Source organism: Lactuca saligna, chromosome 3 (genome assembly GCF_052625555.1).
Source record: "Lactuca saligna cultivar CGN05327 chromosome 3, ASM5262555v1, whole genome shotgun sequence".
In the NCBI taxonomy this organism is placed as follows: domain Eukaryota; kingdom Viridiplantae; phylum Streptophyta; class Magnoliopsida; order Asterales; family Asteraceae; genus Lactuca; species Lactuca saligna.
The window spans coordinates 58573672-58599822 of record NC_136419.1 but is presented as its reverse complement, the minus strand read 5'-3'; the positions used below and the strand labels follow the sequence as shown (position 1 = coordinate 58599822).

At 34.8% G+C, this 26151-nt stretch overlaps 2 protein-coding genes across 2 annotated transcripts; one reads left to right on the top strand and one right to left on the bottom strand.

Annotated features, from left to right (window-relative positions):
- Nucleotides 1-4225: 4225 nt before the first annotated feature.
- On the bottom strand, nucleotides 4226-8876 carry LOC145035584 (PKS-NRPS hybrid synthetase cheA-like). Its single transcript, XM_078984111.1, has 4 exons — nucleotides 7430-8876; nucleotides 6910-7355; nucleotides 5446-5452; nucleotides 4226-4353 (listed from the first exon to the last, which is right to left on the bottom strand). The coding sequence occupies exons 1-4, from the start codon at nucleotides 8874-8876 to the stop codon at nucleotides 4226-4228; spliced, it is 2028 nt and encodes a 675-aa protein (XP_078840237.1).
- Nucleotides 8877-14908: 6032 nt separating this feature from the next.
- On the top strand, nucleotides 14909-19494 carry LOC145036654 (O-fucosyltransferase 39-like). The gene is made up of 10 exons (XM_078985120.1): nucleotides 14909-15216; nucleotides 16192-16254; nucleotides 16353-16434; nucleotides 16529-16599; nucleotides 16692-16780; nucleotides 16882-17085; nucleotides 17187-17463; nucleotides 18416-18643; nucleotides 18722-18919; nucleotides 19002-19494. Exons 1-10 carry the CDS (start codon nucleotides 15106-15108, stop codon nucleotides 19218-19220), a joined length of 1542 nt encoding a protein of 513 aa, XP_078841246.1. The 5' UTR covers nucleotides 14909-15105; the 3' UTR covers nucleotides 19221-19494.
- The last annotated feature ends 6657 nt before the right edge of the window (nucleotides 19495-26151 follow it).

Here is a 26151-nt window from a genome sequence, read left to right as displayed (position 1 = left end):
TGGGCAGCACTTCGTGTCTAAAAATGACTTCTTTTGATGAAAACGAAGAATTTTAGTTGAAAACCGGCCTTACTCGGGCAAAGTTTCGACTTGAAAATATGATTTTCTTGGGAACTTCGAAGCGTCGGGACTAGCTTCGGGTGTCGGGATGATACCGAGACTTCAGGGGGTTAAAAGTAGGCTAAAGAAGGGTTTGAGTGAGAGAAAGTATGGTTTGTAATAAAAAAACCCGGGGGTCTTCGGTTTCTACTTATAGTAGGAGGTTGATCCCTCGAAAGCAATGCGTTCCCGAATTCAGCACGTTCATACGAACGCAACACGTTCATAAGAATGCAACGCGTTCCAGTGGGTACATGGCTTCGGACGTGTCAAGATGCGATATACCTATCCACTTCATGCGAACACGGGGTGTTCCCTCCGAACGCAGCGGTTGAATTAGAGCTGGATGAGGTAGCATTGACAACATGATTTTGAGAGTGAGTTCCGATGATGTTATGATCTTTAAGAAAATGAACAAGATTTCTGCTATTACGAATTTCATGACCCGAAATCCGACAAAAGTAACAGTAAGTGGAACAACGGTTTTTGTGGTACTAATTGTTGTTGTTCTGGTGGTTGGTGCGTGATTGGTTGTCATAGTTAAAGCACCCAAAGTTTTGTTACCAAGGTTAAGAATCAAAAGAAGGTCGGTTGTTGGTCTTCCTTGGTTGATGGTGAGAGTAGTTGTGACAATCGTCAATCTTGAGTCAAGTCAAGTCATCAAGTCAAGCCGGTCAACTCGATTAAACCTTGTGTATTAGGGTTTGTGTTATGTTCATACTGTATAACTTGCTATATTAATGGGAAAACATCACTTGAGAAAAGTCTTGTGTTAAAAATTTCCTAAGCCCTAGTGCTAATCAATGAACTAAACTGATAAAAACCATGTTGCATACTCATTGGGAGTGTGTGGGATCCTTAACCATGACTTAACGGGGCTCAAGAAACTTGCATTGCGGAGCCAAACACTCACAAATGCCACACTTGAAATCTCTCTCAAATATCTCTCTGTATGAGAAATCTCCCCAAGAATGAGAAATCTCTCCCAAATCTCTCTCAAATATCTCTCTGTATGAGAAATCTCTCCACGAATGTCAAATCTCTCCCAAATCTCTCCAAGTATGTGAAACCTCTCTCAAATATCTCTTTGTATGAGAAATCTCTCCAAGAATGTCAAATCTCTCCCAAATCTCTCCAAGTATGAGAAATCTCCCTCAAATAGTTCCCGTAACTTTTTAGAATCATTCGGGTCATTCCGGCCCTTAACCGGGTCAAAAACGGCTTAAAACGGGGCGAAAACGAGAAAAATAGGCTTTAGGAACCGAAACCAAGAAGAGAGGCTTCTTAGGCGAGGACCGAGCCTCTGTTGGCTAAGACGCGAGGACCGAGCCTCTGTTGGTTAAGGCGCGCGAGGACCGAGCCTCTGTTGGCTAAGACGCGAGGACCGAGCCTCTGTTGGTTAAGGTGCGCGAGGACCGAGCCTCTGTTGGCTAAGACGCGAGGACCGAGCCTCTGTTGGTTAAGGCGCGCGAGGACCGAGCCTCTGTTGGCTAAGGAGCGCGAGGACCGAGCCTCTGTTGGTTAAGGCGCGCGAGGACCAAGCCTCTGTTGGCTAAGGCGCGCAAGGACCGAGCCTCGGTCTCTGTCGCTTCTCCGCCTCTCTATCTCTTCCCTACTCTCGGTCTCTACTCTGCCTCTCTGTCTCTTCGCGCCCCTCTGTTCTCTCCCCCCCCCCTCTCGGTTCCTACCCTCTCCCTTCTCCCCTCTCGGTTTCTACCCTTCCTCCTCTTGGTTTCAGCATCAGAAGGCCGAACCTCGGCCAGATTTCGGAAATTTGTCACTTTTAGCCCATTTTTGATATTTTTAACATTTTGAGCCCGTTTTTCGTGATTTTAAAGCAAGATTTTCTCAAGAAATTATATTTTAACATAATAAACTCTAAATATTCATAATTTAAACATATTTTTATGAAAATCATTATCTAAATAATAAAGATCTAATGGAGGATTTATTTAAGGTGGAGTGTTGACTTTGCCTTATCTTATGACACAAGCAACCAACCCATACCCACTCTATGACCAGCCATACCTCCCCACCTTACCTATGTCACTTCAATGTCCCTTACACTCAAATTACACTCACTCCCACATTTTTTTTTGAGCTGGAACAAACACCCACACTCCTCATTTTCTCTCATTTCATTCCACTAAGTAACAAACACCACTTTTCTCTCAAACTTTTTCTACACAAATTTTCGAGATTCAAGGTTGATTTCAAGTGTTCTTCCACTCTTAGTAAGTAAAAATTCATCCTCCCTATTATTATTTCACTTCATTCTACTCAAATCTTTGATTGCTTACACAAACTCCATAACTATAATGTTAGATTCTCGAAAATCTTCAAGGCATCTCCAAGTGTTCTTGAATTAAACACTTCCATTCTTCAACAATCATCTACTAAAATCACTTAAGGTGAGTTCATACCCATACATTTTCATGTTTTCTCAAGTTTTCAGGGGGGGGGGGGGGGGGAATACAAGCTAAAACACTAAGAACATAACTAAATTTTTCTAACAGCCTTCATCAGAAAAGTTCAACTCCATTCACGGACTATTTTGGGCATCTTAAACATTTTTGTTTTCAAAACTGTACAAGTTTCAAATAGTTCAAGTTCTTAGCTTTAAAATGGCTACTTGCACATCTCCATACGATTTTTCTACAATTTATGGTGATTTTTACAAAACTGCCTATCATTTAAAACAACAATCCGGACCAGTCTATGATTTTGGACTTATTCACCCAGGTTGGAGGTCATTAAAAATCGTGATAAAAATTATGAGTAAACTAGACACATTTTGTGAACTCTCAGAATTTACGGATCTAGTTTTCGACTTCGTATGATTTTTCTATGATTTTTCCAAAACAGGGCAGAATGGCTAAAGTTAGCCAACAACATGTAAATATCATAACACTTTGTATTATGTTGAGCAAAGTGTATAATCATGAGTTCTAATTATTGAATGTGTTTCCTTGTTAGTTTTTCATCATGAATTGAAACTAAGTAATTCATAATAAATATTATTCATTCATTTAGAACGCGTATATTAAACTATAAAAAGTATAGTTTGATAAATTCATAACACTAATACATATCTATAAAAGAGTTCATACATATTACATACATTTTAGATAAACTATAATAGGTATAGTTTATGATACATCACTCAACACACTCGTACAAAAAGGGTACATTCATACAAGAAAGGTTTATATTCACACACATTTCACGTAAACTTGTTAACCTATGTTGTGAGACTCTCTCTCTCCCCGTACGTCCGAGTGCGTGATATAATTCCTGGTAGTTATAATCAGAATCTCCTTGAGGGAGAACGTGATACTTGTATATAGATCTATATTGGGTTTGACACCCCACACCTTGCTGCTAGCTACAGTGGGACCTGCTAGTCTACGGGTGACAAATGTCATTTCATTTTCACGACGCCTAAGAAACGTTGTGGCAGGTTCACATAGTCACAGTATGATTATAACGACTCACCTAGGGAGATAACAATTCATAAAGTTTACGGGATTTCATAAAACCGAAGTAGGTTTTAGGTTGATTTAAAAATTTACTTTCCATATCATTTCAAACTCACGACATTTCTACTATGTAAGGATGATTTCTTATACATTTTGGTCTTTGGTTATAAGGCTACATTATACGGATTTTAAGGAAAATATCGGATTTTTCTGAAACAAACGCGACATTTATATGTGAAAGACTTCTACTAAGTTTTATAATAAAAGCTTATGAACTCACCAACCTTTGTGTTGACACTTTTCAAACAACTTGTATTCTCAGGAAAACACTAACCAGGAAATCAAGTGCTTTTGAGGATGGGACGTTAAGGCGTCAAACTTTTCATATTTTGTCAACATATTGTAATTGATTTCGAATCATGTAATTCATACAAGTGATGTAACTTTTTCAATTATATATATATGTTGGTTGTGTTTGCTTAAATTACTATTGAAATTGTGGTTATGATACTATACATGAAGTCCTCCACCCCCGGACGTTTCCGCCATCCTTGGTTTGGGGGTGTGACAGTAGTTGGTAGTAGCAATGAGTGGGGTTGAATATGTTTTTGAGAGATCGTTCAAAATCAACTAATTTGTCAAAGAGTTTAAAGAAAGACATTCATGTTTCTTGAATCTTGAGGGCAACAATGATGGGTCCATATTCTTCTCCAAGCTGACTTAGTAACCATGAGATCCTCCTCATCAATGGGGCTTTGTGCAATTGCAAGTTCATCTGCAATCATCCTCAAGTCATGAATAAAATCAACAATAGAGTGATTTCCTTTAGGGTTCTTTGCGAGTTTAGATTTGAGGGAGATGATTATGGACCAAGATTGACTAGCATAACTTGTACCTAGTTGATCCCAAGTATGGGGCTGAAGATGATCTGGTCTTGTCTGTACCAGAGTGTGTACGCAGGGTTTCACGTGGTGGTGGTGTATTTGGTGAGAGTTTTGGATGGTGATGGTATAGATCCAGTAATGAAATCGTCTAGGGCAAGGCCAATGAGGGCTGATTGAACTTGCTTGCGCCACACTGGGAAGTTTGTGGCTGTGAGTTTGATTGGAAAGTGACTTGTGGCTGTGAGTTGAATGGTGGTTTCAGAAGGTGCCATGATAACAGCTAGAATTAGGGTTTCGATAGGGAGAAGAAGATCGAGACTCATTAGAGTGGGTGAAGCTCTGATACCATAAAGAGGCTTGTAATTCATATTCTGTTCACTGATTATACATGACATAAATAGGGATTTGTACAAAAGGTAAGTCACAAGTTAGAGTCTACACATGGAATGATTGTAATATAAATATAGAGAAACATATGTACAATTGGTGCTTGATCATAATTTGCTATTCTCCTTGATACAATAAATATATTTTGATATGTTATGTACCAACAAGAATTTAACACAAGAAAACAAGAACATGAATTTCTCTTAAATTATGCGCCAATACAAAAAAAAAAAAAAAAAAAAAAAAAAAAAAAAAACCCAAAAAAACCCAAAAAAACTTTGCTAGATTTGAGGGATTTTTTCGAAAAAAAAATAAGTGTTTATTCGAAAAAAAAAATTGAAGTGTTTTTTCGGGAAAAGTTTATGTAAAATTTATAGGAAAACTCTTATAAAAATGTCAAATCGAAAAAATAAAAAATATATAAAAACTTTTTTATGAAAAATAAAATAAAGTTGATGCTTAATCTGAAAATCCTCTACTATATAAGGTTTTTTTTATGTAATTAACTCTAGTATATAAGGTTTTATGTAATTAACTCTTATAACTATTTCAACTTAACATATTATGACTCTCATATATGACAAGCTATCACAAACCATTTTGCTACAAAATTTTAAAAAAAAAAAAAAAAAAAAAAAAAAAAAAAAAAAACATATTCAAGAGAATTTTTTGATATTAAAACTTTTTATTATATATATTTTTACGTTATCTAAAACATTTAATTTAAATATGAGTCTTGATCTGTACGGAAAAAAAAAGGTCATGATGACATTATCTACATCCATACCCTCCTTGCGGAGTAGATCATACATCCAAGCAAGTCTTTGACCTGAGAACAGGATAATTCTCATTATTCATGACATGGTTATAGCTTTTCTCGGTTGATTTTTCATGGTTTGGAAAAATTTCCGTCTAAATTGAGAACCAAATTCTAATATTTGATCTAGGATCGTCCAAACCAAAAACCGAATTTGGCTTCAACTTTAACAAAAGATAACCAAACAGCAAAATCAAAAGGAGTTGTCCGCTATTTTATTTTTACATGCTTCAATTTATGGCAACCAACCGTCTTTCTTTATGAACGTTGTGTCTCATTCAAGTGGTTTGCATAGTATTGCATGTGGATTGTATTTTCCATGTGCTAACAAAGTTAACGCGTATAAAACTTATGTCCAAAAAGGAAACGGTATCATATCTGATATTTAACCTTTTAATTTTGTCATCTATTCGGTTTAATTTTTAAGTCTTCCCGTTTTAACCAAGCATTAAACACTACTTGCTTAAATGCATCGACTAACTTTTTTCTTTTTGTCATCATCGTTCATTGGTTTGAGAAATTTGGAGTTTTAAGCGGTACATAAATAAACATTTTAGCTAAATTACCGATCATCTTATTTGTTAATAGTGGTAGACATGTGACAGGTCAATCTTAGGGGGGAAAAGAAAGAAAAAAAATTAATCTGGTTTACGTGAAAAAAATAAATCGTGAGAATTAAAAAAAAAAATGATTCCTACACAATAACTTTTTACCGCACACAACAATATTTTATAAATAGATAATTTTACCCTTTCTTAATTTTATAATTTACCTCCATATTTACAACTTTTCCTCAATTGTACACTTTACCCCTCCCATTCTATAAATATAAATATATATATATATATATATATATATATATATATATATATATATATATATATATATATATATATATATATATATATATATTATTTTCTAAAAACACTCATTCCTATCTATCATATATTTCTTCTACGTACCATATATTTATACTTACTAAAAATTGTCAATTTTATCATTTTTTTTGTTACGACATATAACTTGATAATAACTTTTAAAATCAAAGACTTAACTATATAATCAAACTTTTTCCAATCAAATTTATTAAACAACCATTAATCTAAACAAGTATCCACATAAAAAAAAAAATACTATGGTAGGCTTAAAAAGAACATTTGAATCAAGCAACCATGTCAATAAAAAAAATACTATGATGAACTTAAAAAGGACCGTCTAAATCAAACGTATCTAATGAATATACGTTTAAATCAAATAAGTTGTTTTCACCATTTGCTTCATTACGTCTTTGTGAAGATTCTACCAACTCAAATCTTGAAGGATCCCGTGTCGTTGATGTTATTCCTCCTTTCTTTTTTGATTTTGGAGGTCTTCCTTTTGGTCGTTGAACCACCAGCTCAAAAAAGGCATCAGATTGGTTCAAAAGTTCAGTAATCAGCGAAAGTGCATGTTTTTTCTTGTTTAAGGGCCACCTTTGGTACGTTGAGCGCAATTCATTAAGTAACTCATCAAGTCTACCAGTGTCTTCATCATGCAAATCATTTTGTGAATTTAGCGATAGTGTGTGAATCCTCCATTGCGGATGGATTAAATCCAATGGAAAAGTAGTTCCTTGCCAATATTTTATCTTGTGAGCACATGGAAGACCCATGGTTGCCATATAGTGACCGGTGCAAGGAGTCATACTACCTAAAAATACAAAATAATTAATAAATGTTAGTAAATAATAAAGGTTAACAAACAATAAGAAAGGTAAATATTACCATCTTTCGTAAAACTATATTGCTTATATATCTCCTTTAAGGCAAAGTGAGATACGTCAAAATGAAGTTCTCTAAATAATGGCATAGTGCCATCATGATGAACATGAATTTTCTCACTTAAGAGTTTTACTTTAATCTCATTAAATTCATGCTCAACTACAAAACAAATTTTCTCTTTCACCTCCCTCAAATCTCCCGTAGAAACTTGCAAATATTGTTTAAGTTTAGCATGTGCACCTTCAACTCTTGATGACGATCGATTGCCAAAATGCAAGTACTTATCGGTCCAAGTACTAACAAACTTTTCTTTCCAAGGCAACCATACATTTTTTATGTACTTAATTGCGCCTTTCTTCTCTTTATGAATTGATGTAAATTTAAACCAATTTTCCTCAAAAAGAGCTTCCGTTGTCGAATATACAACATTATTCCAATCAGATATAAAAATATCGAACTCTTCGGCACGTCCAAAATATTTCTTGCAATTTGCCAGTACATTTTTTTCAATATGCCAAACACATAAAAGATTTGATGTCGTAGGAAAAACTTTTTTTATGACATTTATTAACGCCAATTCCCTATCTGACATAATCACACACGGGTCTTGTCCAATAATCTCTTTAAATGCTCGTAATGCCCAAGAATAGTTTTCTTCATCTTCTCTTTCCAAGAAAACAAACCCAAAATAAAAGGCAGTATTAAAACATGAAACACCAATAATATCAAGGAGTGACATGTTATATTTATTGGTTTTGTAGGTGTAATCCATCAAAAATATGTTGGAGAAAGCTTTAGCCAATTTAATCGACAAAGGGTGTGCAATGAATAAACGAGATATCCGCCCCTCTGCATTATGTGAAATGTCATAAGTAAAACCACCTTCATCAAGCTCCTCAAATAATGCATTGATCATAGGTCGATTCCTTAAATTTTCCCTTCGTATTTTTCTCTTCATGTTGTATATGTTTCTAGAGATTACTGGTAGATTTGGGGTTTGTTGACGCAAAGAAGAAAGAATTTGTCTCGGGGGAATCCCTGCCTTGGTCATTTCTTTAACACTGTTTATGCTTTCCGATGGTAACTGATGAAACAAGGGATGTCCGGAGATGTCCGTAGATGGCTCATGGTTATGTGATAAGTCTTTTACATCAAATATCCAAGCACCATCACTACTCCTTTTGCCCAAAAGCTTAAAAGGACAATTAATCAAACGCGATCCAGTGGTTTTTTTTCGTTTACCTGAAATACCTCGTATATCTCGATATAAACCACCTCTGTCACATTGCAAAATCACATGTTTGTCTTTTCTTGAACCACGAATAGATATCCCATATCCTTTAGAATAATAAAATTCTCGAACACTCTTCAATAAATCATCACACGAGTCAAATTTCGAAGTAGTTAAATAAACATTTTCACTCAGTGGCATTGATGGAGTTGATTCCATTGAAATTGTCTATTACATAATCACACACAAATTAAGAAATTCAGTACAAATAATAGTGATAAACAGAAAAATATAGTTTGATGAAATTAACTTAAAAATTTAACATTAGCGTGTTAAGTGACTAGGTGACTAGGTAAGCTTTACATTTATATTCTTCAATAGCATGGATTTTTGGGCTTACAATCAAGACAAATAGCAAAGTATTTGATGTATTTGATGAAATTAGTAGAAAGGTAAACAAAATATTCATTGATTTTTTGGATGAATAGGGTTTAAAGATATTTACTCTTATTAATATAAGCATTATGTAGTGTAACTAAGGGAGAAGAATTGATTTTTTCAATACAAACAACAAACAGTGGTTTTGACCTTTTTCAACGGTTTTGATCTTTTTCATTCTCAAATTACAAACTAGAATTGAATATACAAACTAGAATTGAAAATAAAATCATAATAGTAGCAACGATACAAAAATCACAATACCAATAATTCAATATAAAATCACAACTCAATTAATGGAAGAAATACAATCACAATATAAAATCACAAACCAAAAAATAAAGGATAAAAGTGACCTCAGTGGGGCAGCCGGCTATGGCGGTGAAGCAAACCTAAGATGCAAGTTACCAATGATCGCCGATGAGAAGCGTAGACTCGTTTTTGTGTTTGTATATTGGGAAGGGTTTTAGACGGGAGAGGGTGGATTGTAAAGTTTATTAAAATAGAGAAAAGGGTAAAATTGTCTATTTATAAAAAATTGTTGTGTACGATAAAAAGTTGTTGTGTACGAATCAGCTCCTTTAAAAAAATATTCGAAGATGTCAATCCTGATCCTGAGAATTAATGAATGATAAATCTTGTAACTTTAATTTATTTGATTTTTATGTCGACATTAATGAAAATAAATTAAATATATAGATATCATTTTAAAAAAGGACAAAATATTATTGTACTTTTAATTTTATCTCTAAAAGAATGATTCATTGTATATATACTCTTCACTCAATCATTAATAATTACACGATTATATCGGATCCAAATCTAATCAAAATAACAGGGATGATCTCAAAAATGACAATTAAAGATGAATATGTTTTTCAACTAGCTTTAGCTTTTGAGGTATATGCCAAAATGATCATGGTTTTCGAATAAGCATTTTGAAGCCTAAAAAGTTATAGTCATGAAAATATTGATGATAAAATTGCAAAAATAATATGTGATTTTTTATTTTATGTGGCTAAGGTTTAAATATTGACAAAACTGATAAATGATCGTTGTGGTTTAGCTGAAAATTATCACTTTAATCCAAAAAAGTTTGGATTAGCACTAGAGGTATAAACTTTTCATTTTGTTGTAAGTTTGGTCCAATTCGCTATGAACTTTTTTTTAATGGTGATTTTGCCGTTATTTTTTTTCTTTTGCAGTTTGGTTCATCTCTCTCTCTCTCTCTCTCTCTCTCTCTCTCTCTCTCTCTCTCTCTCTCTCTCTCTCGTTTCACAAGCAAACACACAAACACAGATCCACCTTTAAGAACATCAAGAACGCCCAATACTCCCCTCTTTTCTCTAGCAAAGCAGATCCTTCGGTCACCACCATAAACATCGCCAAACCACCAACAATCACCAGTTTTGCCTAGAAAAATCGAGCCTTCAGAAAACCATCATCATATTCATCTTCAACCCACCATGAAAAATCACCACCAACGAGAATCCATCATCCCCATCTGCCTTATTCTTCCATTTATCTTCTAATCAAGTTGCAGCTCAAAAAACATATTAAGAAAGATGAAGGATGAAGAATGAGGGATTATGATTGAATGGAGAAGTGATGCTTGTGATCGAACAAAAAAAAGAAAAAGAATAAGGTTCAGACCTGCAATCGAGTTTGAAGAAGGAAAGAAGGAGACGCATACAAAATTAATGAAGGTGGTCGGATGATCGTTGACTTCAGATCTTCTGTAAGTTGACGATGACAAAGTTAGATCTAGAAATAGGCACACACACACACATAGGTTTGGGTTCGGGAAGAATATCATCAAAGTCGAACAATTTAAACCCAGATACATTGAAGACAACGCTTGCAATAACCTTGTAGATCTGGTGCACCATTCGAAGTGATTTCAAAAATCGATTTCATCTCATCTCAGCTCTCCTCCCTCCTCTCTGTTCAGAATGGATGAATGGCGGCTAGGGTTCCGTCAATGGTGGTTCACAGTAGTGGAAGAGGAGGCGACGGGTTGGCGGAAACGAGAATGAAGGTTATTGGGCGGAGTTTTACGTCAAGCAGGTGGCAATGGTGGGCGATTGGTAGTATTGAATGGTATCGAGAGCAAGAGTGGGAGGAAGAAGATAAGCTAGATGGGTGAATTTGGGGGGGGGGGGGGAGAGAGAGAGAGAGAGAGAGAGAGAAAGAAAGAAAGAAAGAAAGTGAAAAAGAGATAGTTTGCATTTTCACTTTCTATTTTTTATATTATAAAAATTATATAAATTAAGTAGAAAAGGCAAATTTTCTTTTTTCTTTTTTCTTCTGAAAAATCTTTAACTAATAAAAAAGAAAAAGAAAAAAATATGGGTAAAATCATCATTATGAAAAAGTTCATAGCAAATTGGAACAAACTCACAAAAAAAAATGAAAAAGTTTGGACCTCTGGTGCTAGTCCAAACCTTTTTGACCAAAGTGGTAATTTTCGACAAACCACAAGGACCATTTGTGCAGTTTTTGTAACACTCTATCCCGAATCGTTTCTTTTTGGGTGCGTGTGATGTAATTTAGATGATCCAAGTATTCGGTTGTGTTTTGGAGCCAAATGGTATTTTGGTAATATGTCAGCTCGGGCTCTTATGGGGATTGGATGTTTGTTCGGGAAAATGTAAGGCAAGTATGAGTTGATTAAAGCGTAGAACTTCTTATGACCTTTTTGTGGATGTAAGGATCGTCGAAATTGAGTTTATAGCGAATAAGTTATGGCCTTCTGAGTTTTCAGGGTTTAAGAAGAAACCCTAGTATACAGAGCGTACATAAAAATTACGTGGGGCGTACTAGTGCGAAGGGAAGTACGTTAGGCGTACATTGATGTACGCTTAACGTACCAACAAGGAAGGATCGCGAACCTTGGTCTCGTACGTTGGGCGTACGAGGAGCATGATGGGTGTATGAGGGGTGCTTTAACCCTAAAATTTGATCATGTGTACCCTATTTAAACATCCTTATTGCTTAGGGTTGGCCTCCTTATCAGCCTCTAAAGCCCCAAAAACCCTAAAAACGAGTCTTAGCTTCCATTTTTGGGTGTTTGAGCCTTTGGTGTTTATTTTGTGGATCTAGAAGAAGAAAGAGAGTCTTGAAGACTTATTCTTTGAAGGAAAGCTTTGAGATCCAACATTTGCATCTCCTTTTGGTAGCTTGGGGGGTATAAAGTCTAAACCTTGCCTTTTCATTTCATGGATCTTCTTCTTGGTTCATTTTTGGTCATTTTGACCGGTTTTGGTTGATGATTGGGAGTTAAATTCGTTTCTAAAGCTTGTAATTGTAGATCTGGATATATATATATATATATATATATATATATATATATATCATGGGATCCTTGGGTATAAAGGTGCAAACTTTATGGTGGTTTTGGATCCATGCATGTATTGAGTCAAGTATTAAGCTCTTTTGACCTCTAGAGTCCTATTTAGCCATGCATGCACATAAAGTTGGCAACTTTATGTGATTAACCACCTTGGAGAAGTCAGATCTAAGTTTGGACCGAAGTCTTAATGGATTAAGTGCTCAATTGGAAAGCTGGCTATGTTCTTGTCTGATTATTTGCTCTCGGGTGGACCATCTATTCAAATGTCTATCTGATCCCTGACTACATATGACTTTGTGAATTATATAGAAGACTAGGATGTTGCCCTTAGAAATTGTATGAAAGACCAGGATATGGACCTTGGTAATTGTATGAAAGAACAAGATCTGGACCTTGACAATTGTATGGAAGACAAAGATATGGCCCCCAATAGTTGTATATAAGATCGATATTTGGCCCTCTCGACAACGCAATGAAAGGATATGATTTGGTCCATGGAATGATGTGACTATGAGACTATGATTTGGCCCATAACATTCACCTAAGGTTGGATCAGGCCCGTTATTTCATATATGATTGCTACGTATATATATGTTGATAGGAGATTTAGCAGGTCGGTGCTAGAGCCGAACACTTTGTGTGGATGCATTGTATATATGATGGAATATGTGGTATATTGGGGAACTCACTAAGCTTTATGCTTACAGTTGTAGATTAAATGTTTTGCAGGTTGTTTGTGCGAGGAGCTCGGCGGGACTATACACACGCATCGAAGTTACTCATTTATGCGGTTTTTAATTTGACTATGATAATGTATTGTTTTAATCAAATAAATGTCATTCAATGGTTTTTGAAACAAGAGTTTTAATTGGTTAATCTATTTTGTAATTTTGGGACGTTACAATAATACATATTATAAAGTGAATCAAAAAGTCTATTTAGAAAATAGTTCATACACAAGAAGTCTGAGCATTTCCAAGGATCAATTGTACTTACTAGATGTCTCTAATTCTCCTTTTTATTTTATTTAATGTTTGTACTTCTCATCCATTATAGTATAAGAAAAATAGTAAATAAATCCACAAAATATGCAACCTCAAATATTTAATCTTAAAATAAAGGAACCAGTAAATAATCAGAATCACATTTTAAATTTAAGAAAGTCATGGATTTGAAGAATGGGGTTGGAATCTTAAATTCTAAGAGGCAATGAGAATTCCAACACGAAATAAAAAAAATGTGAAGATAGGAATGTATATGTTAGAGAAACAACCGATCAATTTGTTTTCATAATACGAGGAAAGTTGAAGAAGTTACGAGTGTAACCCCCCAAAGTCATGATTAAGATAAATGAAATCAACATATATTGTTGTTCTCGATGCAACTCCAACTTCATCACAATGATAAAGGTGAACGTTGAGGGGTGATGACCAAGAAAGGAAAACAGCGAAGGGAATGGCGGGGTTGGGGTGTGAACCTTGTGTTTATTTTATTTTTCTATAATTAAGTTTAATAACAAATATTAATAAAAAAATAGGTATCTGATAAGATCGGTGGGTATGATCATCACACCAACTCTCCACCACCTCAACATCATCTTAGTTCTTACCATTTCGCACCACAACCTTGATGGTGTGGTCATTACAGGAAGAGATAAAAAAAAAAAAGAGAAAATGAAGAAAGAAGGATGAAGACATTTGTAAAGATAAAATAGAGAAAAAAATGGTTGTCACCGGTTACCGCTTCATATAGGGATCATGCTCGGCGGTGTGCACTTCTTGGTAGTTGGTCCATGTTGACATCACGATTTAATCGTGAAGACTGTACTGCATGACCTAAGAAAACCGAACCAAAAACACAAATCATAACAAATCTCATATTTTAAATGCTCAATTAAAAAAAGATAAAAACGGTATGATTGTTATCAACCACCACTCCATATATGTAGGCATCATGTTCTTAGGACGGTGTGCACGGTATGTGGTTTATATCGGGCATCATGGTCTAACCATAAAAGCTATAATGCATAATCTGAGAAAGTTGGACGAAAATCAAAATCATAAACAAATCTCATCTTTTAAGCGCTCACTTGCAAAGAAAAAAGGTTACAGACAAAAATCATGTACTTTTATAAATCACATGGATAATCATTATAATTTTGCTTAAAATAAACATCTAAATAAATTATATATATTATTTATGGATACTAAATTATTGAAAATTCATTATTTTTATTAAAGACAAAAAAAGAAAGCTCATATAATAAAAACACGGTATTTTTCTATTGTTTTTCATGACACGTAAGTTTTACTAAACGGTGACTTTCTACGCCTTCAATGCATCGACATCTTCCGATAAAGCGACACACAGTCACACCTCATCTCCATGCTAATTAATTGAATGTTTGCAGCTGTTGTATTGAACCTTATTATATACGATAGCACTTATTATCACCGAATATTATATTGTTTCCGAATGTACGATAACGAAAGAAGACCCCATGTGAGATTAGATGCTTTTACTCTTGCTCATTGACCTCTCTGCCACTCTCTTCACCCTAAACTAAAGGGTTTTGCTCTTCTCTTTCCCATTTTCATTCACACCACCACTTCGCCAACGCCAACGCCACCGCCACTGCCACCGCCACCGCCGACAAATATGAACCTCCACCGCCACCATCACGGCGGTGTGTCATTTTCCGCTCTATTGTTCATCATTTTGTCCGTTTTTGCTCCACTGGGGCATGGCTCCTCTTCCCCAATTCTGTCGGTGAGTTTCTTTATTTTCTCTCGCAATTTAATCAAAAACCCATTTTAGATTTAAGATGTTAATGTGCCTATGTGTTTGTAGGAAGCTGGGATTTTTTTTTTTTGATAATTTTATGAAACTTGAATTCTTTAATCCCCTTTTACAGGCTTTCATTCTTTCTGGGCATTTTTTAATCATCCAATTTGCTTGCGTATTTGCCATTCACAACGTTTAACTTGTTTAGGTTTATAAATTGCATAGATTAAATGTTGATGCATCTTTCATGATTTCTGGGTGTTATTCAATTTCTATAAATAGCATAATTTCATCATCTAAATTCACTTGATCCATAATCAAAGGAATAATGTATGTAGCGTAAATCACATATTCACATGGGACCTTAAAAGTTCCATTTTTTCTGGAAACCCGCGAAAATTGCTGAACACTCCAATTAACTACAAAAATTGAATACCTGGAAGCCGATTTCCAGCTCGGATACAGTTAGGGCACAACTGTGTTGCAAAAAGTCTCAATTTTTAATAATTTTCAAGACGAAATTTGCTCCTTTCATCGTTAACTGATTTTATAGTCATTGATGGTGTTTTTCGCATCATGTTTCATGTTTTAAGATCTGTAGAAGAGGAAATGGAAAGTACGTGTTTGGATTTTTTCGCCTATTTAAGTCATGTTGCCAAATCCAAGAAGATATGATCAATCTTAATTGTCGACTACGAAAATCACTTCCCCAATTCGATCATATCAATACAAAACTTTACAATCGTCAATATTTTTTGTTATAATATACAAATGAATTGAAATACGTAGCTAGTTCTTACTTCTTACATTTAGCCCTACCCTTTTTGAATCTGTATTTGTCTCTTTGTAAATTAGTAAGGGTATTTCATGGCATAATATGGTAATTTCTTCATGTTTTCAGGGGTTTAAACTTGAAAGTATTATTAAGCGTCTCATAGTCTGAATGTGTTTATTTTGCAGGAATTAAATGGCCCAAAGCTTCGGCATTCACGTTTATTTAAGAGTGCGTTACAACACCAAGTTGTGAGTTTTTGATTCGACTGATAATTATTTATCTTGTCTTGTAATATTTTATTTATTTATTTAGATTAATTATTCAATTTCTTTGCTTTCTTGTTTAGTCGGATGAGAATTTATCTGATCTTTGGGAACCATTGTCCAACCAAGGGTGGAAACCGTTTGTTGAATCAACAGTCACTTCTTGTAAGCAATTTTTGAATTTTGACACAATTTAAATAAACTTAATATTTTTGTTCATATGTTTAAATTTTCTAATTGGTTGATTTATAAACTTAAGCATCAATGCCGGAGTCTTCCGGATTCATCCAAGTGTTCCTTGATGGAGGATTGAACCAACAAAGAATGGGGGTATGTTTTGTACATTTTTCAAACTAAAAGGTTCATAAACGTATGATATTTTCATTTATTCAAATGAAAATCACATTGCATATTTTTATTAGATATGTGATGCGGTTGCCATTGCAAAAATCCTCAATGCAACACTCGTGATACCGTATCTTGAAGTGAATCCGGTTTGGCAAGACACAAGGTATTTTTTTACACCATAAGATTCTATCCACAAAACATTTCAATTTCAACATTTAAATTATTTAAGCTAATGTCTTTTTACTCATGTGTTTAAATTTGCAGCACTTTCGAGGATATTTTCGATGTCGATCATTTTGTCAATATATTAAAAGACGATATATCGATAATTAGAGAGTTGCCCGATGAATATGCATGGAGCACAAGAGAATATTACGCTTCCGCCATTCGATCTACCCGAGTTAAAAACGCACCTCTTCATGCTTCACTGAATTGGTATCTCGAAAATGTCTATCCCGTTTTAGAAAGGTTGGTATTTTTTTTTTACTTTTTTTTCTTCCTAATTACATACCTTAGAATAAAAGATTTACTAATCACATGATTATACTCTAATGACATTTTTTTTTTAGTTATGGGATAGCGGCAATTTCACCATTTTCACATCGATTAGCTTTTGACAACATGCCAATTGAAATCCAAAGGTTACGTTGCAAAGTGAACTTTGAAGCATTGGTTTTTGTTCCTCATGTTAGAAGTCTTGGTGAGGCACTTGTGAGTCGTTTGCGGTACCCGATTGTTGAAAGTATCGATGCAGTCTCCGGGACCAAATACATTCGACAAGTTGTTGATACCAAAAGTGGCCATGGAGCCGGCAAGTTTGTCTCCCTACACCTTCGCTTTGACAAGGTACTGTCGTCTGACTGTCTGTGTCTGGATAAAGTGTTGTATGCATAAAGTCTGTTTCTTTTCCAGACCGTCTGAGAACGAGACTAAATGACCATTTTACACTTACATTCCAAGTTTCCAACAAAAGTTTGTCACAATAATCATTAAGTTTAAACAATATTCGTGAATTTTAACATGAAAGGGGTTTAGAGGAAAAAAAATAAGGGAAAATAGGTAAAGGATTAGTGTGTTAATACATTAAGCCATGTTTTTTGGATTAACCCATTAAGTCATTCTGTCTAGATTTAGTCAATGAAACAACCATGTATAATTGTCTAGATTAAGTGATTAACTCACCAAGCCCATTAAGTAAAAAGAAACATCCCCCTCAAGATAAATTATGTTAATCTCAAAAAAGACCTTATACTTTTTGTTTTTTTTTTTCCGAATTAAACCTCATCTTTATTTTTTCATGAATATGACCTTGTATTTTTTCATTTTTTCCGAGAAAACCCTCAACTTTGTCTTTTTTTTTTTTATTTTTTTTTTTTTTCCGAAAAAACCATCAACCTTTTAAATGTTTCCAAATAAATCCTCAACTTTTTTAGTATTTCCTGAAAAAACCCTCACATTTTACAACTTTTTTAAAGAAAAATGACTAAAAGGGTCAGATCGGAAAAAATGAAAAAATGCAAGGTTTTTTTCTTGAAAAAAATAAAGTCGAGGTTTAATCCAGAAAAAAACACAAATATAAGGTCTTGTATAAGATTAACCCTAAAACATACATGAGAAAATGATGACACCATCTTGGGTAAGGGAAGGAAAAAGTACAACGAGGGTAGGTAGGATACCACTTTCTTTATTAACTCGTTCTTTCTGCATTAAGTAAAAAAGAAACAGTCACACATATATAGCTTACCAGATTAAGTTATGTCACAACTCTAGTAATGCTAACATAATTATCTATTCTTAGGATATGGCTGCTCATTCAGCATGTGATTTTGGTGGAGGAAAAGCCGAAAAGTTGGCTTTGGCTAAATATCGCCAAACCATTTGGCAAGGAAGAGTCATGAACTCCCGCTTCACAGACGAAGAGTTAAGAAACCAAGGAAGGTGCCCATTGACACCCGAAGAAATCGGATTATTACTTGCCGCTTTGGGTTTTGACAATAACACCCGTTTATATCTCGCTTCACATAAGGTCCGTATATATACACTTCATTTTGATATCATATTATCAAAGGGTATTTTCGGCATTTGACTTTTGTATATACAACAGGTGTACGGTGGAGAAGCTAGGATCTCAGCCTTACGCCAACTCTTCCCATACATGGAAGACAAAAAGAGCCTCGCCTCGTCAGCAGAGCGGGCCCAAATAAAAGGGAAAGCTTCTTTATCGGCTGCTGTTGATTACTATGTTAGCATGCGTAGTGATATCTTCATCTCTGCTTCCCCTGGAAACATGCACAATGCAATGGTAAACAACTAATAACTAATAACGAATAATTAAGTTGTTTTTTTTGTTTTTGACTTAATGGGGAGATGACTTAATATGATAGGTGGGACATAGAACATACCTAAACTTGAAGACGATAAGGCCAAACATGGTGTTATTGGGTCAGATTTTCATGAACAAGAGCATGAGTTGGGTGGATTTTCAAGAAGCGGTGGTGGAAGGGCAAAGAAATAGGTCAGGGGAGATAAAGGAACGAAAACCAAAACAATCAATATACACGTATCCTGTTCCTGATTGTGTGTGTCAACAATTGGGTGTGTAATTTTGTTGTCGCACATATTAATTGTTTATGGGTTGTTGTGATTACTTGAAATAAGGCGTGTTAATTGTTACTTGAGAGGTTTGGTGTTATACTGTATTCTTCCCACGTGAGTGTTGTATGTTGATAGGGTTTAGTGTTGTATGTGTTTACTGGGGATATGATACTGATACGTAAGGTTATACTGTAATTTAAACGATTGAGTTCTTATGCTCATGTTATGTATGTATGTATAATATTTAGTTGTATACTACAATGAAAATTTTTGCTCATGTAATTTTTATGTATTGTCTTCTTCTGTCTTTATGAATTTCTTCTTTGAGAGTCTCAAGTGACTTCCTAAAGGTGTGTTTCTTCCATTTGCATCTTCAATAATGAGTTTCTCTAAAACTTTATTGATGTACTTTTCTTGGAAAGCTTCAAATAAGTTAAATCCGACATACCCATTGATTTGATGTGTGGTTTATATATTGTTGTGGTCTTGATTAGATTTGTAACAATCCTTCCAACTTCCTTTAATACGGTAAAATGAATATCATATTTCATGTTTAATAATATGAGGCAAGTTGGTTCTTGAGAACAATGTGTTATAAAAAAATATAAAAGATAAAATTCGGCTAAACAAATTTAGTTTTTCTTCTTGAAAGAAAGAAAGAATCATATGAGATTAAAGCATGTCATACAAAATTGCAATATTGTAGTGTACCACCTAAATTTATTCTTGAGTAAATTATAGAAATGGTCCCTATATTTTATTCGTAGTTTTGGTTTCTAAGTTTAAAAACTGATAGGTTGTATCTCCGTGGTTTATGAATATTGCAGTTTTGATCATTGCTTTATATAAAAAGACTAATTTAGCCTTCTTTTTTCTTTTTCTTTTTCTTTTAACAATTTATTATTATTATTATTATTATTATTTATTATTATTATAAAGCAAGGACCAAAACTGCAATATTCATAAACCGTATGGATACAGCCTATCAATTTTTAAACTTACAAACCAAAACTACAAAGCTTACCAAAACACATGAACCATGTTTGTAATTTACTCTTTATCCTTAATTGTGATTAAATAATTATAATAGAGTTTAAATAATTATTTGAAATGTTGGGAGTGAAGTCTTAAAAACCGAAGTTTGGATTGTTGACATTTCAAGATAAGGTATGTGGCTTTGACATAATATTCTTTAACTCTTTGTATGATCTTAATTGATTAAATAATTTAGATTGGGTCAAATAGAATCACAATGAGTCACTTTGATTCCGGCTCAACCCAACCTATTTATTTAAATAAGTTGTGGTTTCAATCCAATTTAACTTATTAAACAAATTGATTGTTATTGGGTTGACCCATTTATTTATTTAACAACCTAATTTATTAAATAAATTGGTTGAACTCTGATTAACCAATTTAAAACTAAAAAATGTAATAAATTGAAATTTTTTTTAACCAACTTAACCAACTTAAATAAAAAAACATGAACACTCTGATATATAATATTGTACTTACTACTGTAAAGTAGGATGAAGTTAGAAAACGAGGTGTGATCTGTAAATCAAAGAAAGCCAATGTAATTATGTAAGTGTGAAGAGAGAGATAAAAAAAGATAGAGGTTGTCAAACTGCGGGAGTCAAATAAAGAGCATGATAGGCTCAGGGTCGACAATTCCGGTTGGGCTATATGATGCATAATTAATGAGTGAAGTTTAGAGTTAGTGTAGTATTGTCGATACAAAAGTTAGAAATGAGAATTACAATTGTAATTTTTTTTTAAAATAAAGAATAATATAACATTATAATTAAAAAATTAAATATATAATAATTTATATAGGTTGGAAGGTTGAAAATAGGTTGACGACTTTTACCGAACCTAACCCATTTAATTAGATGGGTTAGACAAGATCCATTTAAATTAAATGAATTAAAAATCTTAACCCAACATAATAATTTTGGATCGAGTTCGGATTAAATCGGTGGGTTAGGGTTTTGTCACTTGTTGTCGCTCTATGATCAAATTAGAAGTATAGAGCTTGATTTGTTAAAACATTCTCCACTAATATATTTGCAAAAAGAATGAAAGTTGAGGGAATTTTACAAGTGAGGAAACTTTAAAAGACACAAGTCTTAGTTGTGTTTTTCCATTTATTTGCACGATTTTAAGAGGTGAATAAAGCAGAGAGTTTCATTGTTTTCAAGGAGAAATCGATTTGGAAATGAGAATTGTGATTCCTTTCCACCTTTTTCTTTGAGTTTTTTTATTTTATTTTATTTTATTTATTTTTTATAATTCAATAAAGGAAATGAAAGAAATATTAACAGAAAGAAAGGAAGGGGAAAGAAAATTTTCCTTATTCTGTGTTTCCGATTTCGAAGGAATTGAAAAGAAAATTTTAAATATTTATGTTCCCGAATTAGGAGGGAAAAGAAAAGAAAACTAAAAGATTTTCCTTCTCCTCACTTTGTTCTAAAATACGTCTAATTTGGAGGAAAATATGGTCCCAAAATCTTTTCCTTCCCTCACTTTCCTTCCATCAATTTCTGGGAACACGATTTTCCCTCGACATCCTTCACTTTCCCTTCATATCCATCCATATCTCTCGTTAAGTAGAACTCGGGAACAAGGCATTCAAGTTTGAGCATCAATTCGAAGTAGTGAAGCTTTTAAGGTAATATCCTTGTTCATTTGAAAAGGTGGGTGGATGCGATTAGGAGGTAGAGCAGATAATTAAGGTGATAAAGAAGAGATGGTTGCCGGTAGAGAGGCGATTGACGAGGGAAGAAAAGAGATGTGTTAGGAAGTAAAGAGGATAACTAACAAAACCAAAAGTACACAAGACACAATATTTACGTGGTTTCGTCAAGGTGACTTACGTTCATGGGCATGATGAAAATATTCTTTATTTTAGAGTTTTCAAATAGAGATTAAAAATACAATTTCACAGAGATTCGTCTATCACTCTAGAATACAAGACACATCAAATGACAATGCAGGAATCCCTATTTATAGTAAAGATATCAGACCTAAAACCATAATGGGCCAAACCCATTGACCCATAAGACTAATAATGATGTCAACTATAACGTCCCAAAAATACGAACTAAAACTTTTATTTTAAATAAGTTAAAACCATTCATATATTATCTCAAAAGAAGATTAGAGTATAAGTATTCTCAAAACATCATAGTAAATCATAAATAAGGATTACGGAATAAAACTTTAGGTGATGCAATGCGATCAAGCTAGACCCTTGTTTTTAAAAGTGGAAAGTACCTGAAAATGTTTAAACCACAAAACCGTAAGCACAAAGGTTAGTGAGTTCCCTAAAATACCGCATACCATACTTATATGTCACCTCAAGGATATACCGAGTTTATTTTAACTCATATGTCAACACAAGGCTGTACTAGGTCTATTTCACCCTATATATATATATATATATATATATATATATATATATATATATATATATATATATATAGCAAACAGGCACACAAGCATACAACACATACACCAGGAGTTATAAAGAGTACACGCACATACAACCCCTAGTATCCTACAGTATAGTGAGGAAACTTACTTGTGATGGGTTTTAGCCATAAGAACTTTCCTATGTGCGCATGCAAAACCCTAATGCTTGGATCTAGGCTTTCTAATAACCATGCTTTTAAATCCAAGACTTATAATGGCTAATTAGGTTAAATAACAATATTGAAACAGATCTAGAATCATACCTTTGAATTCCTTGTTGATCTTGTTTGTCTTGGAGCTTCTAGAGTCACAATTGTCACTCCTCTAATGGCTTACAAACACCAATAGCAAGCAAGATGATTTAGGAGAGAGGAGAGGGGAGGAATTCGACCAGAGGTTCCTTGCTTAAGGTTGTATGTCGAACTCCCTCATCCATTGGGTCTATTTATACTATTAGACTCCTTAAGGGTTTCACCCTAAACCCTAATTGGATAATCTTCTCTTAAGGCTATCCAAATCCATTCCATAGATAACCCCATGGACGATTTGAGCTATCCTAAAGCTCTTAGAATCCGTCCAAGGTATATCCTAATGGATTTATAGTCTAAAGTCTAACTATCAAACAATTGACAGTTTATACCCTCTTATTTAATTAATCTCTTTAAGTCACCAAATTAATACCAATTAATTTATGACTTATATTAATCAAATAGCCAAATATTATTCCTTATAATATTTACTCTCTCTTAACAAATCATCCTTCAAGTTGCTATGGTGAAGGCAACCCAAAAGGACCATGCACAACCGAATATAGTTATAGCCTTAGACACTATTCCAACAGTCTCCCACTTGGATAAGTCTAGTAACTATACAAGTTCAATACGGTTTGCAATCGTAGCTCTCAAAGACGCTGTCAACTCTGATCTAATCAATCTTGTCCTTTAGATAAGGGATCGTACAGTCCTCTGTTAGATATCATGCTGACAATCCTATGGAATGGTTAGTCTAGCATTTAGATTTCTTGATCTCCGATTTATTTGACATAGAACTTAATCGAACACATCAATTCAGTTCTGACCGGGCCCGGCACATAAGTCAAATCAAATCATCGAGTGGCCAAGATATCTCTTCTACCCTCTTAGGATAAAATTTACAGATAAACTTCGACTTATATACATTTACTTATTCATTAACCAACTATACACAACAATGCGTTTTATAACATCAAGTTACTGATGCGTTTTCGCATTATCAATGCACAATCAATTAACAAATAATAAACCATATATCTAGGTTTTAAGACCATATGATATTATCGTCTTGCGATCACCTTTTTATATCGTATTCCATAAGGTGATTTCAGCAAGCGCGGGTTTATTCCAATGCTCAAAACCAGTTCATAAGCACTCATGAACGTTGCAACAACCCTTGCTATGTCTAACACCATTTAGACATTCTACACACCAATTCATGACAATCTTCATTCATATCTACTCCCAACATATGAACGATTGTGGACCATTTGAATAATTCGATTATTCCTAATAAACTCAATTATTCTGGAAGTCAAAACATGCAAAGTGAAACAATAGTTAAACAATTAACATGTGACAGTAACTTTACTCATAAATAAAACTCCTTTATTTAATCATCAAATGTTAATTACATTTATCTATTATACGTTTCTAATACTATCTAATCTATGCTAATATCATCCTTCAGCCCAATACTCCTAGCATGCTGCAAGTGCTTAACCCTACTCAGTCCCTTCGTAAGCGGATCTGCTGGGTTATCTTCTGATGATATCCTCTTCACTACGAGTTGTCCTTCTTCTACACGATGTCTAATGAAGTGATATTTTCTGTCGATATGTCGAGATCTACCATGATCCCTCGGTTCCTTGGTCAAGGCAACCGCACCTTCGTTATCACAGAAAATCTCCATGGGCTCCTTTATGGCCGGCACAATTCCAAGATCACCGATGAAGTTCTTCAGCCATATTGCCTCCTCCGACGCTTCGCTCGCTGCGATGTACTCTGATTCGCACGTTGAATCAGCTACGGTTTCCTGCTTGGAACTTTTCCATGTCACTGCTCCTCCATTTAGGGTAAAGACCCAGCCCGACTGTGAACGGTAGTTGTCCCTGTCGGTCTGAAAGCTGGCGTCACTATACCCTCGCACCTTCAAGTCATCACTCCCTCCAAGGACTAAGAACCATTCTTTCGTCATCCGAAGGTACTTAAGGATGTTCTTCACCGCAATCTAATGTGCTTTGCTAGGGTTCCCTTGATATCTGCTAACCATGCTCAAAGCGAAGGCTACATCAGGGCGAGTACAAGTCATAGCGTACATGATTGAGCCAACTGCGGAAGCGTATGGTACTCGGCTCATTTCTGCTATCTTAGCTTCGGTACTCGGACTTTGAGTCTTACTCAACTTGGCATTTCCTTGTATCGGTAGTTCTCCCTTCTTTGAGTTTTCCATACTAAAACGTTTTAGTACCTTCTCCAAGTAAGTATTCTGACTAAGTCCAATTAGTCTCTTACTTCGTTCTCTTACTATCCTTATTCCCAAAATGTAAGAAGCCTCTCTGAGGTCCTTCATAGCGAAGCACTTCCCGAGCCAGGACTTAACCTCCTGCAAAGTCGGGATGTCGTTTCCTATGAGTAATATGTCATCAACATATAGAACGAGGAAGCTTACTATACTCCCACTGGTTTTGACATATACACAAGATTCGTCTTTGCTTCGTACAAATCCAAACTCTTTGACTTTCTCATCGAAGCAAAGATTCCATCTGCGAGATGCTTGCTTAAGTCCATAAATGGACTTCTCAAGCTTACACACTCTATTCGGATGCTTCGGATCCACAAACCCCTCTGGCTGAGCCATGTAAACATCCTCAGCCAACTTTCCGTTAAGGAAAGCGGTCTTGACATCCATTTGCCAAATCTCATAATCATGAAATGCGGCAATTGCTAGCATCACTCTAATAGATTTAATCTTCGCAACTGGTGAGAAGGTCTCATCATAGTCAACTCCGGGAGTTTGAGTAAAGCCCTTCGCAACCAATCGCGCTTTATATGTGTGTACGTTCCCATCCACGTCGGTCTTCTTCTTGAAGATCCACTTGCACCCTACGGTCTTACGTTCGGGCACGTAATCAACCAAATTCCAAACTTGGTTATCGTACATGGATTGGATCTCGCTATCCATCGCCTCTTTCCATTTCGCAGACTCCGGGCCTGCCATGGCTTCCTTATAGCTATTAGGTTCATCAAGATTTACTAGTGTACCATCACTAATATACGTGTCCCCTTCGGTAGTAATATGAAAACCATAAAACTGGGGATGAACTCTAACTCTATCGGAACGTCTAAGAGGTAAGGATTCGTCAATCGGTTCAACCGGAGTTTCCTCCTCGGGTTGAATGCCAGCGGTAGAGGTTCCTTCATCTATCGATTC